Below are 14,070 nucleotides of genomic sequence, written 5' to 3' on the forward strand. Positions count from 1 at the left end.
CTTCAGGAAGTTTAGTCCCAACTTTCAGTCTTATTTCCTTGCAGCTCAGAGCATCAGGAAGGGTTTATGGCTGCTTTGTTGAAGAGCTGGCCACTGGCCAAAGCTGAGATTTGTATGGAAGTTTTCCCAAGTGTAATTCAGTTCCCCAACACAGTGCCACTTGCCACCTCCAACGGATACTGAGAACTTGTGCCACAGTGACCAAACCCCCTTTTCACCAGAAAACCAAACCAGACTTGAATAGCTATTAAGCCTATGAGAAAAACAGCATCGCTCTGCAAGAGCTCATTCAAAGCCATGAAGGGTGGCTGCATCCAAACTGCCTTGCGTTTCATGTTATTGCTTCTAAAATGGGTCCACAGCAATGGATCCTTCTCATGATCCCAGCACACAAGCCTCAACACCCATTGGGAACACATCTCCCCATAAGCAAGATGACAGCTCAGATCCTCAAGACTAACCAACCTCTGAAAGCAGATTTGAGAGGGCAGGGAGCATAAAATAGGTCAAATGCTTCTAGAAAATGCCAACTACTTTATGTATAGCAGATCACATACAAGTGTCATTAAATCTCAGCTTGCTGTTGGCAGATATTAGCTGAAATTCCCCACATTGCCTCAACTGCCACATTAAAGTACCGTGTATTCAATATTAATGAGACAGATGAAACAGAATGAGATTAGGCTGGCATTTTCAGAGATAAAAGGTGTTTGGTGACAGAGAAGTATTCCTTTAAAGCACAGGGAGTTTTTCTTGGCTTGGATACTGCACACAATAGACAGCAAACAAAAGAAACCATTTTCAGAAGTATTGAAAGTCTTCATCTTGGACTCTATAAGCCAACAAAGTATTATCATAAGAAGCAATAGATACATATAACAACAGCAAGCAGACTTTCTTGGCCACAGCTATGAGAGTTTTAGAGAAAGAGTTGCTGACACGGGATCTAGAAGCCACCCTGTTTTAAGCACGTGCACCCTTTGCCTGCATGCATGCACACACGCGGATCTTAGAGCTCGGATCCATGGGACTGATCAGTGCACAATGAGACCTACCACTGCTTAACCTGGATTTGAAATAAGTCCAGAGGAAGAGAAAGAAGAAATCTATAGATGCAGTGGCTATGTGGTGTGATTTACCACTGTAACAGGCCTCCAGAGAATCTGGCAAAATCTTCAGTCCTTTTGGTGTATTGACATAAAGATTTGAGGACTGTGTGTCTGTTCAGTTTCAGGCAGCTATTTCAAGCCCCTGTCACCACTGGTGCTTACAACTTGCACTATACCTGCTCACAGCATGACCACCTCACCTTTTAGCCACAGAAGTTGGTAATAAAAACTGTTTCCAGTCACTTATCAGCAATTTCTGAAAAATTTGTCTTGACACCATTTCAAGTGAGGTTGTTTCTAAGTAAGCTCACTTCACAGATATGTCAGAGACCTGATTCTACTGATTAACACAAGAAGAGACAATGGAGAACAGAAAGCTCTAGTCATATGCAGAAGCAAGAGAAGAACAACCTAGGACACTTATACACAATTCTGAATATTTCCTCTGCTCTGAAGGACTGGGGGGTAATGCACATTATTACAGACACATGCCAAGAACAAACGTTAATGATAAGCAGACTGAATCAGCCTTGGGCTGATAGGTCTTCACCATAGTTGAGAGGAAGTGATTTGCATGCCTCAAAATGCAGAGATTTGACTGTTGGTAAACTCTACCTGAAAGCACAAAAGCAGATTTGTAGTTCTATCTCCAGTGCCACCTCTGCTCCTGTACCTTGCTGGGAATAATTCGCTGTGCACTCCAGCAAAAGGAAGAAATACAGCTTGCACTGTCACCGAGCAAGCCAAGCAAGCTGTTTGTCAACTCAACCTCCCCCATTTCACAACCACCAGCCTGCCATCAGCTTCATTCAAACCATGCACAAGTACTCAGGAAAAGCAACTAACACACTTGGTGCAGCTAATGTGCATCTGGCAGTGAGTGGCCTCCCTTGCTCACAAAGGGTAACCAGCTTCATGCTGCACTCAGATAACCTCCCAGCACACCGCCCACAGACTGCAGAACATCTTCAGATCCAAACAGGTGAGTCCTGAAGATCACTAACAGATTTCCCTCAGGAGTCAAAACATTGCTTCTCCTCTTCCACACCCATCATGTGGAAGAGGTTATGATAATTCCTGAGTGAAACCAATGAGATGTATGCAGATCTCCAGAAACAATCCTTTTTTTCAGCTACTGTTTTCATAGGAATCAGCTCTCAAGAGTCACTAGCAAACAAGGCAACATCTGTGGCAAAATCAAAACAACCTAACAAGCCTTTCCCTATCAGCTTTCACCTAGTATTCATGACCTGATCTGGAAAGAAATTACCTGCTGTCACAGAATTTCATTAAGCTATTTTAAACAGCTAGATACCATCCAAAAATAAACCCTGGTTGCAGGAGCAGTAACAGAAGATTCACTTTGATAATACAGAAGATCTAAAGAAGCTACAAGCAGAGAGAAATAAGTTTTATACATATAAACTTATACAAAAACTTAACAGCAGTCTGCTTTTTGCCATTGCCTTACATGGGACAACACTAAAGAACACAAAAACCTAAACCTACAAGGAAAAGATTCAGCTTCTCCAGAATTTCAGGAGCATTTGGTGCAGCTCCTAAGGTCACCCAGTCACTTCTCCAGAGTCAAGAGCACCCTCTGCTTTTAAATAAGACCCGAGCTATCTCTGGGACTCCTTATCAATCACAGAGTGCAGCACGACTGTGCTAGCGAAGCAGCAATAACAGTATTTACTGGGAAAAGGAAGGGACATTCTGAGCAATTTTTTTGTTAGCATTACTGCCCTTTGCTAAGACCCTGCATTTGGTTTCCTGTTTCTGATCAGGAGCACTCTTAACCAACGTTAGCACTGAATGCCAACAGCACTGTGGTGTTTGTCTGAGCCATTATCACGCATCGTTTCGTACAGCAGGCTGGAGAGCTGTTCAGAGAGCTGGAAACTGTACTAAAAAAAGCTTGAAGAACTGTTGCAGCATTTGTTTATTTTAAATCACCTGGTCATACCCAACGGCTCTGAGATGAAATTGCTTTGCTGTGTACTCCTGCAAGAGGTACTGCAGCTTACAGGGATGGGAGCTTGGAGCCAAACCAAGCCAGTGAGACCAGACAAGACAGAAACCAGGATAAGACCCTGTCCCCTTCTGCATCTCTCCTGCAAGGAGAGCCACCGGCTGCCACACAGCTTTGTGCATATGCTCAGTGCAACCTTCAGAGAAGAGGCAGTACACCGAAGGCACAGCCTCAAACAGCGTTGGAGTGGGCAGCCAGGACAGTCATTCATCTTTCCTGGAAGCTGGGAGTATGGGAAGGGGGCACAAAGCCTCAGTGATGAGTAAGTATTTCACTTGTCAGATGCATGCTGCTTAATCAATATGTATTATTTCAGAGCATTACTCAGACACTGAAACCAATTCCTCATGATCTCAGCAACACAGTCATAGAATCATTAAGGTTGGAAAAGGCCACCAAAATCATCTAGTCCAACCATTAATCCGTCACCATGCCCACTAAAGCATGTGCCCAAATGTCACATCCACCCAATTTTTGAACACCCCCAAGGACAATGACTCCACTGCTTCTCCAAGCAGCCTCTTCCAATGCCTTACCAAGAGAAGGTTCTTTCGTGATCTCCACCCACAGCCTATCTCATCCTCAGCATCTCTCAGACCCACCTTCATCAGCAAGGACCTTTAGACAAGCACAAAACATCCCTGAAGATGAAGATCACTGTTTTTGTTCCTCATTTCACCATCAAAAAACAGGGGGCCTGGTGGCTCTGCTCCATCCTGCAGCACACATAGAAATGGCTTTCTGAATACACTGCCCCACAGCAAAAGCCAAAATCCACCAATTCTTCAGCTTCATCAGCTCCCCTGTACCTTTTCCTTTTTCATTCCCCCCCCTCCATGGAAACTGGCAATCTCTCATTATAAAGAATTTTCAAAACAGATTGAGGAGTGCGCTGTGCTGTTCCTTTTCTCTTGGATAAAATCCTCCATGGCCCCTCCATAAAATTTGCATCCTAGCTTCATCTGCAATCACTTTGTTTGACTTGCAAGAGGTGGAGGTAACAGTACATGTATGTTTACGTTAGTGTTGCTCCTTCAGCCAGCCCAGGCTACAATTCTGTAAACGTTTAGAATAAACAAATAAAGAATAGGGGAGGGAAGCCAGAGCTGTCTTCCACACTTTGAACTGCTGAGATAGCATCCAGAACTGGTCAAGATGCTTAGAATTAGCCCAAGGAAAGGACGGTCCTCTATCTAAGGGGATACAAGTGGCTAACCTCCGACAGAGCCAGAGCAGATGATCATATGCACACTGCTACTCGGATGAATGTTCAAGCATATACATGGCTTTCATCAGCAGTAAGGTGCCAGGCAGCTCCTGGCACCAATCCTGCAGAAGTTCTGCTTATGCACACCTTTACATTCACATACTGAGATCAGCATCTAGTCAACGAAATTACAGGCAGTATGATATACATGTGCATTCACATCTGTGAGATTGGGGCCCTGAAATGAAAGCCACCCATCCCACCAAAACACACCCTATTTAGCTACAATTAAGCACAGACACTTCAGAGCAGCTCAAAGAAGTTATTTTTTATGCATGCCTTTACAATTAACATAATGTTGTACCCCATCAGAATGGGAAAGATTATGACTCAGGAATGTTATCTCAGTTTTAAGAAATCAAACCAAGTCACTTCTTGATCCATTCTTTTTCCTTTCATTCCCCCTTCTTTCAACCTTGTCCCCAGCAAAGGGTACTGCTCTGTGCTCTTGTAAATTACATTCTTTAAGAGCTTGAAAAGGCAAATGCCCATCAGCTTCACTACGTAATTATTTCCCCAGCCTCCCTACCACCTCCCTAACAACACAGCAGCATGCAAAGAGGCAACAGAACAGATTAGATAAGAAGAGATATGAGATAATCTTCCAGCACCTACCAAACATCAGCCCACCTTCCTTCATCTCCTGTTCCCCCAGGGAAAAACACCAACTCTGGAGAATAGAGGTGTTCAAGAAACATAGTACTGAGGGATGTGGTTAGTGGGCATAGTGGGGATGGGTTGATGGTTGGGCTGGATGATGTTAGAGGCCTTTTCTAACCTTAATGATTTTATTACGCATGGTCCACCCAGAAGCTGCTTGTGAAGAAGCTCTTCAGCCCCCTTGCCACACAGACACACACACACACACACACAAGACTCTCACGCTGACAGACACTTTCTGCAGCCAGGACACATGCAGTGAAACCACCATGCAGACTGCAGGGAATGCTGTTTTGGGTTGCCGGGGACCACGGCCCACCAAAAGCACAAGAGGGTGAGCAGAGATTGAACAGATGAAGGAGAAACGAACACAGTAAGAACACCAAGAACAGCAACAGTCTGGCAGGTCCAGAAACAAATCTGAAAGGAGACCTCCTCACCTCACCCCACCCCACTCGCATCCCACACGCGGCACGAGGGGCCGCATTCCAGCCCTCAACCCCATCTGCTCCACTCGCAGGCACTGAGAAAGTTGCAGGCGGGTGGGCCGAGCCCCCTCCTTCTCTCCCTCCGCCGGCCGGCAGCGCACAGGAGCGCATCTCTCCCTCCAGCGGGGCGCGGCGGAGCTCCACTCGCGCTTCTGCTAAGCGGAGCGCTTTTTTCTCCCACCAGACCGTATGAGTTTTTGTGCCGATTATTTTCCTCCCTTCACCCTACAAAAGCGAACCCTTTTGTCCCTCTGAGCACGGATAAAAATCAATAAAACGAACGAACGAACGAATGAACGAACGAACGAACGGCAGCCACCAACCCGCCGCCCGGCAATCCAGGAGCGTTCGGGCTGCGCAACGCGCCCCCCCGCACACCCGCGCAACGCAGCCCGCTCCCCCCACAGCTCCCGGCGCCCGCGCCCGCACCCACCGCCGCTCTGCCCACAGCCACAGCCATCGCCGCACTCCCCGCCGCCTGCCGCTGGGGCTGCAACATGGCCACCCGGCGGGGCGGGCCCGCTCCCGCCCCGCCTCGGCCCCTCCCCGCCCCGCCTCGGCCGGGGGGAGCCCTGGGGCTGGCGGCGAGGCGACGTCTGGGTGCTGCGTGCTTTCTGCACGAGGAAACGGGGCTTCGAGCATAGGGATCAAACCCCAGAATGTTCCACAGGCTGATTCCCTGCACACGTGAAGGGCGTTACAGCCCTTAATTGAGCCCAGGTGCCGTCACCGCTGGCAAAGATGCTGCGGCCAGGTTCCCTCCCCAGTGCCTGCTTACAGACCTCCCTGGGTATGGCAGCTCGCCCTGAAAGAGCAGGGAACAAAACCCGGCAGGACAAGGAAACACGCTGCACTCTGCCTAGATCTCAGCTACTGTAGTTCCCCACATTCCTCGTTCTTAAAAGAATGCGTTCCTCATTCTTAAAAGTTCACTGCTGTGAACAAATCTGTCCTCATGCAAAAGGAATTGTGATCTTTCATTCCAGAGACCCTACGGGGACCGTCTACATTTTTCCAAGCTCTCTTGCACCATTTTGAAGCGATAGCGTGTCAGTGCCTTCCCAACTGTGCATGCCAGCTGTGGCTAATTCGTTAAGATTGCAGGGGAATACACAGGTGAACACAGAGCAGAGGTTAACTTTCCTCCTGGTTGAAATCAACCACAGGTGTATGGCTCGCTAAAGAAAACGTCTTCTTTCACAATAGAAAGCTACAACACTGAATAGAGAGCTTGTTTTTTCTTTGTGCCCCCATTTTGTGACTGGTACTACTCATAGCTTACACCAACATCCCCTCAAGAACCAAAAGACCCACTCAGCTCAGAACCCTCAAAAAGGGTGATATGGAGGGGAAGATACTGAGGACCTAGAATGTGTCCAGAGCAGGGCAACAGAGCCATGAGGGGGACTGGAGCACAGGTCTCATGGGAGTAGCTGAAACTGAGGTTGTTCAGTCTGGAGAAGAAGAGGCTCGGGAGAGACCTTATGGCTCTCTGCAACTGCCTTGAAGGTTTGTGGTGAGATGGGAGTTGGCCTCTGTTCCCAGGTAGCAGTGATAGGACGAGAGGGAATGGCCTTCAGTTCCTCATGGGAGGTTCAGTTTGAGTGTTAGGAAAAATTTATTCTCCAGAAGAGTGATGATGCATTGTCACAGGCAGCCAGGGAGGTGGTGGTGTTACTGTTCCTCAAGGTGTTCAAGAGCCGTGGAGAGGTGGCACTGAGGGATGTGATCAGTGGGCGCAGTGAGGAAAGTCTGGTGGCTAGATGTGGTCTTAGAGGTCTTTTCCAATCTTCATGATCCTATGAAACTCAGCCATGCTGAAATCTCCCACCCACAATTGACATCTTACAGTGTTGGTCTTGGTCCTGCAGATACTTTAGCAGTCACTTAATGGTACCTGAGTGTATTCCACCAACTTCAAGCAAAAGTCTTAGAGGGCAAAGGTGGTGTTTCTCAGGAGGAAAGCCCTCCAGTCTTCATTGTAAGCAAGGTCACGCTTGGCAGTGTTGTTTAGATGAGAATATCATACCGGAGAAAGCTGTAGGACACCTCCTACTTACATTGCAGTTTATTAAACCAAACAACATTTTCATAGCAATGCTGTCATTTGCCGCTGTTATTTACTTAAACTTTTTATCTCCCTGATCTACCCTGTTTTCTTGTTTGAAATCACAATTATGTCATTATGCTCCACACGTTTCCTCTCCACTGCTGCTGCTGAGGGCATGCTGCTATCGCACACTGGGTGTGAGTGCAACCAAGGGCTTAGAAGGAGAAAGGTGCCTTGGAGGACTGTGCCAAAAGCAAGCGCAGAGCAATCAAATATTGACTTCTCAGATATCCCTTCTCCCAGCATCTGTTTCCTAGCCAGCTGAATGCTGCTGATGGGATGCAGCTACACTCTTGCACCATGCCACACCAAAAATCAAAAGCAGGATGCAGTACAGCATGGAAGCAACTTGCCATTGCCACTGAAACAACCTGCATTTAGGTGCGCTGCAAAACTTCCCTTACTTCACTGAAACTGTAACTTCTAACCTAAGAAGTTTCTTTCGGGGCTGTTCCCTATACTGCAGAGGCTACATTTTAGCAGTCCTGCAACATCACAGGGCAATTTATCAGGCAAACAAGCCTGTAGCAGAAACTAACACAACTTCGATTCAGCAATCCAGAAGCACAGACCTGCCAAGCTCAGTTACTCGAGAGCAGCACCATGCACGCATCCGTTCCTGCAATCACCAGTTACTTAGACATAGATGTGTGTATGAAGCAAAGGTGTGCCACTGAACTCCTCCATTCATCGATGTTTGATGAACATTGATGAGATCTACCAGTGGATGTCAGCAAGGTGAGTGATATGGGGCAGTGGGTGGTGCATTCAGCAGTGGCAACAGTGCAGTGAAAGACAAGCCGCACTCCAGGCAGGCATGCACCACTGCCACACCATGAAATGAACAGCATCTCAACCAGCTCATCCACACTAATTGGTGGATCGTGACCAGGGAACTGTGCACTGCACCGAATATTGGTTTCAGTGCATTGGAAATGATGGTGGCGATGTCAGAATACCACAAAGCTTGCTGCAGATGGGTCCCACAGATGCTCACACGGAGCAGAAAGAACACCGTATGCAGGTTTATCAGGACCAACTGAACCAACACGGGGCTGGAGGCGACAGTTCCCTCAATCACATCATTACCGGTGATGAGACATGGTGCCACCACTATGAGCTGGCATCAAAATGGCAGTCTGAGGAGTGGCAACCTTTGAATTCCCCATGGAAGAAAAAGTTCATGAAGCAGCCCTCAGCAGGTGAAGTGATGTGCACTGTCTGGTGGGACACACAGGGCCGGTCCTTCTGGCTTCCTCAAAGACCAGACAAATCATCAGCTATGATTGCTGCACTGCAGTGCTGACTAAGCTGAGGGCCAGGCAGGTCAGAGAAGAGGGCAACCTTTCTCTTGCAGCACGGTAACACCAGGCCTCATACCAGTTTCAAGACAGTGATAACCTTGACAGTGAAAGGTCCTCCCACACCCACTGTATAGTCTGGATTTGGCACCTTCTGACTTCCATCTGTTCAGGCCAATAAAAGATGGACCGAGCGGGCAACATTTTCCTAGAATGCCAACATAGGAGCTGTGAAACAGTGGGTGACTTCTGCTGGTACAGATTTTTGAGACGTGGCATGCAGGTTCTTGTTTATCACTGACAGTGGTGACTATCCCAGGGAGGTGGTGGAGTCACTGAACTCCACCTGCTGGAGTTTCGATGTTGTCGACATGCATTAGTGGGAAATATTGGTGATAGGTACACAGGTGGACTGAATGATCTCGGGGGTCTTTTCCAACCTTGGTGATTCTATGATTCTATTGAAAAACAGTGTTTTGTAGCTCAGAATTTACTCCACCAAATCGTTATATTGTACTCTTTGTATCTGTTAATGTTTCCTTGGAAATAAATCGGAGGCATTACTTTCAGAGCAACATACATCCTTATGGTCATCCAGGAGCCTGCAGGAGAGCGGACTTCTACTGACCTTCAGCAGCAAGAGTCTGGCGAGCTCAGCTCCTTTGTGCCCCCATTCCCTGAGTGAAAGACTGAAAACGCAGCACACCCTCTCCCACACTACTCATGCCACAAACTCCTTGCAGCTGTGTGGCTATCACTTGGTCGGTGCCCACCAAAGCACTGACCTTACCCACGCTTTTTAGCTAGCTGTGACATACATACATGTGGTCACCATCCCTGGAGGTGTTCAAGAAATGTGTAGGTAAGGCACTGAGGGACATGGTTAATGGTCACGGTGGGAATGGGTTGACAGCTGGACTCGACGATCTCAGAGGTCTTTTCCAACCTTTGTGACTCGATGACCGTATGATCATCGGTCGATCAGGTACATGATCGCCTCCGCGGCGCTGCGCCCATCCCCACTCCTTCGCCGTCGTCCCCGGCCGCCACCCGGGGCAAAGGCGCGGGAGGCGGAGAGGCGCAGAGGCCGGGCACGGCGGAGGCGGGTTCCCGGCGCGGCGTAACACCGAGCGACCGGAGCATGGCGCGGGAGCTGAGCCAGGAGGCTGTGCTGGACTTCCTCTGGGCAGCGGGGGGCCGAGCCCCCAACGCAGCGCTGCTCCGCCACTTCCAGGGCTTCCTCCGCGATCCGGCGCTGACGGACGTGGAGCGTGGGGAGCGCCGCGAGCGGTTCAAGCGCCTGGTCAATGCCGTGGCCACCGTGCAACCCGCGTCCGCCGGCACCTCCAAGGACATCGTGCTCCGCCGCAGGTACCGCGACCTCCTCGACGAGGAGCTGCCGCCGCAGGAAGAAGAGCCAGAGGAGAAGAAGGAAGCGGAGAAGGAGACTTTCCCACCGCCCCGCTGCGATCCCTGCCGGCGGCGCGACCTCCCGGGGAGGGGCCGGACGGGCGGGGGGCAGCACGGCGGAGCGGCCGCCGCCGCGGGCTGCACTGCCCGGGGCCGCGGTGGGCTCTGCCTCGAGTGCCGCCGGGCGCTCCGCGATGCCGCCGCCGCCACCCCGCCGCCCCCCTATCGGAACCTCCAGGGGCCGCCCCCGTACCGGGCGCCGCGGCCGCCCTACGCCGGACCGTCCGCGTCCCGGTGCCCGCAGCGGCCGCCGCCTCCCGTCGGGTCTGCCTCTGTCGGGTCCCTGCCACCGCCTGGCCCCAGAGGGCTACTCCCAGCCCGGTCCCCTCTGCTGTCAGCGGGCCCCAGGGTGCCGCCTCTCAGCGGGCCACCTCGAGCCCGGTCCCCACAGCCGTCCCTCCCGGAGCCATCCCCTGCCCAGTCCCTGCCGCTGCTCTCAGCCCCAGAGATGCCGCCCCTGTCGCAGTCCCGGTCCCTGCAGACACTCACTGCTGGACGCAACCCGTCCCCATCACTGCTTTTATCAGGCCCGGATGCGCTCCCCCTGCCCCTGTCCAGGTCCCTTCAGATGCTTTCCACCAGGCTTCCCCCATCTTCGCGAGAGGGGCCCAAGGTACGGACCCCCAACGGCCCAGTGCAGCCTCGAGCCACGCGGCTGCACGTCGCAGGGCCGCCCTCACCCCCAGCCCTGCCACAGCCAGCAGGCCCCGGAGGGCAGCCCCCCAGCTCCCAGCCCCTTCCTGCCAGTCCACTCCTGTCCCGGTCTGTGCTGCCAGCGTCAGACCCCCAGGGGCCACCAGCTAGCACCCCTCCAGCCCCAATACCTGTCTTCCGCAGCATCAGGTGCCAACTTGCTGTGCTGGAGATGTCTGATGACAGAGGGAGACCCCTCCGTGCAGTGCCCCAGAGGAGCTCATCCATACATGTCCAGAGCCGGGGGCCGATGGTGCCACTGGGTCGGCGGGCGCATGCTTGGCTGGTGGCAGTGTCAGCAGGGCGCTGGGCCAACGTGCGGGGACTTTTCCTGGAGGAGCCAGAGCTGGCCCTGCAGCGGGACTTCGTGTCGGGCTTCACAGTGCTGCACTGGCTGGCTAAGCATGGTGATGGGCCAGGCCTGCAGGAGCTGGCCAACGCAGCACACCAGGCTGGGCTGGCATTGGATGTGGACGCTCGATCTGGCTGTGGGTACACTCCATTGCACCTGGCTGCCATACATGGCCACACATTCGTCATCAAGGTGTTGGTACTGCAGCTGGGCTGCCAGGTACAGGTGCGGGATGGCAATGGGCGCCAGCCCTGGGAGTACCTGGGCAGCAGCACCTCCGGGGAGATCTGGCAGCTCCTGCAGGCACCCCGGGGCACGATTATGTTCCCCACGCAGCCCCTGGCCCGTAGTGTGTCCTCAGCCAGCAAGGCTCTGCCGCCTGCAGGCCGGGCACCGCTGGCTGCATGCCTTAAGCCACAGCGTGGCTGCCGGGCAGCATCCCACCAAGCTGGAAGTGAGAGCAACTGACAGACAGCAGCACGCACCCCCTGCACAGGAGACTGGATCCAAGAGGAAGGCAGATGGGCAGGAAAAGCTGCAAACTCAACTGAACTTCTTGAGGAATGTACTTTTAAATTATTGCAATGAAACATTGTCTGAGTCTCTTTGCTCTCCCTTCAATTTCTTGCTTTTCTGAGAGCAAAATGATGCAGCTCCTTGTTTGGAAGTGCGTCTGAACTCGGGGAATGACTCACAAAGTCATGGGCTTGGGGTCTCGAGCTGTGGTGTGACACATTTGCAGTGTGGCCACAGCCAGGGCAGTGCCAGCTTTCTCTCCCAGGGATGGGCTGCCATTGGTGCTGAGGTTTGCAAAACACCTGCTTACACCACCTACATTCCGGCGAGTAGCGTGAGCTCCTTGTCTAATCCCAGCAGATTAAGGGATGAGCCCCTTTCCTAAAAATGCAGTTGGTCCAGAGCTGGCCTTCCAGCAAGCGTCTTCAAAGAGGGACTGGCCCTGGCAGAGGGCAGCAGTGGGAGAGCTGCACGAAGGAGGCTGCTAACACACCCACCCCGCCTTGCAGCCCATGCAGACAGGAATGTGGGGCAGCACCGCAGCCCTGCTCCTCTCTGCAGCTGCCTGGCAGCACTCACCCTGCCCCATCTCTCTGGCCCCACGGTCCTTTTCCTCTCACTACAGCACTTGGAAGCAGTACCTGTGCTGTGGCTGCAGATGCCCATTCCCATGCCTTAGGGATGGAAAACATTGCCACAGGAATCCAGGCTGGGCAGACAGGAAGCTCACAGTGGGTACACGACCGGAGCTGTCTGTGCTTTCTCAGACACCCCAGCCCTGAATTTCCTTACAGGAGTTTGTGTGATGGGGATGAGTGGGACAGGGAGTCTGGGTGCAGAGAAGGGATGTGCAGTGTGGTGATTCCCAAGAGCTTCCAAACCACAAACTGCCTTTTGGAATCCCACTGGACTTAGGAAAAAATGTGTTCTGCTCACTGATTTAGTATAAATGAGCAGTCCAAAAATGCAGCAGGTGAACTGCACACCAGTGCTGCCTGGCTCTCCTGTAGATTTTGTATGAAGGCAGAGATGGAGCTAAGATCTACATGACGGGGGCACATTGCTGCCGCGCTGATGCTCCCACTGCTGGGCTACCTCAGGAGCAGCAGGTGTCAGAGCCTGTGAGTGCAGGACTGCCAGCTCTGGCACTTCCGGGCACAGCAGTGCAGAAGGTGGGACTGGTCCTGTATTTGAGGTATGTGCCTAAATGTCTGCAGTTTCAGGGAGGAACAGGAATCGGGGTGGCAGAACCTGACCCTTGCATAACATCCGTGCTGGGGAATGCCTCGAGCCCTTGCTCAAGCACTAATTGAGATCTCCACTTTGCTTGGGGTTTATTTGAAGGTGGAACTCTTTCCTCGCAGAAGAGAACCTTGTCTGTCTGTCTCTGTGGCCATCAAAGGCAGCGGCCTTTTTGCAGCCTGGCTTTCTCCTTTTGGCAATGGAAAGGGCTCTCTAAAGGCTTCCGTGAGCCTCAGCTCTTAAAAGCAACCTGATGATGGGGGTGCCAGTTATGCCACCAGAGCGTTGGTGTCAGAGAGCTTCGGGGAAGAAATCCAAAAAGAAAGAGGATTGTGAGGGGAGCAGAGCCAGGTGAGGGGATGGAACATGGGTATTTTGAGAACAGACATAAGGTTTCTTCCCTGAAGTGATCCTTTCCCCTCCTCTCTCTTATGGAAGCATACTTCTGCCCCACAGTCACCTGCAGCTTCTGCAGAATATGGTTTCCCCCTTTCATATCTCCAGTGTTACTGAGACAAAGACTGAGAAGCACAGCATTACCTTGGGATTCTCACTTTACAGCCTTTCCATGACCTTTCTCCATGACGCAAATCCAAGTAGTGCTTTTTGTCTTCCCTCTGCTGCCGACTTTGTCTGTCACTCTTTCCAGAGCAGCTGTCACTCTCTAGCAGCACTTCAGATCAGCAAGCTGACAAACCTGGGAAGTCACTGTAGGAACTTTATAGAGATGGCACAGTCCAGCTGCGTTCCCCAATTTTTAAGCTATAAAGTCACCCTTAGGAAGTGTTGGACTGCAAAGACCCTTTCCTACCAGATCCAGTGTGCCTTCA

General features: G+C 51.5%; 2 protein-coding genes across 2 annotated transcripts in view; one reads left to right on the forward strand and one right to left on the reverse strand.

Annotated features, from left to right (window-relative positions):
- The window catches only part of SEPTIN11 (septin 11), a gene marked incomplete at both ends in the record, with an annotated part of 42,154 nt that extends 36,138 nt beyond the window's left edge, over positions 1-6,016 (reverse strand). Inside the window, one exon of the mRNA XM_079534606.1 lies at positions 5,990-6,016. Coding sequence (XP_079390732.1) covers positions 5,990-6,016 — 27 coding nt within the window. The remainder of the gene's footprint in view (positions 1-5,989) is intronic.
- Positions 6,017-10,108: 4,092 nt separating this feature from the next.
- SOWAHB (sosondowah ankyrin repeat domain family member B) lies at positions 10,109-11,950 on the forward strand (the record flags this gene model as incomplete). The annotated part of the gene is made up of 1 exon (XM_079534096.1): positions 10,109-11,950. The coding sequence occupies one exon, from the start codon at positions 10,109-10,111 to the stop codon at positions 11,948-11,950; it is 1,842 nt and encodes a 613-aa protein (XP_079390222.1).
- Between the last annotated feature and the right edge of the window lie 2,120 nt (positions 11,951-14,070).

This window comes from Tetrao urogallus, assembly GCF_951394365.1.
Source record: "Tetrao urogallus genome assembly, chromosome: 4".
Lineage (NCBI taxonomy): Eukaryota > Metazoa > Chordata > Aves > Galliformes > Phasianidae > Tetrao > Tetrao urogallus.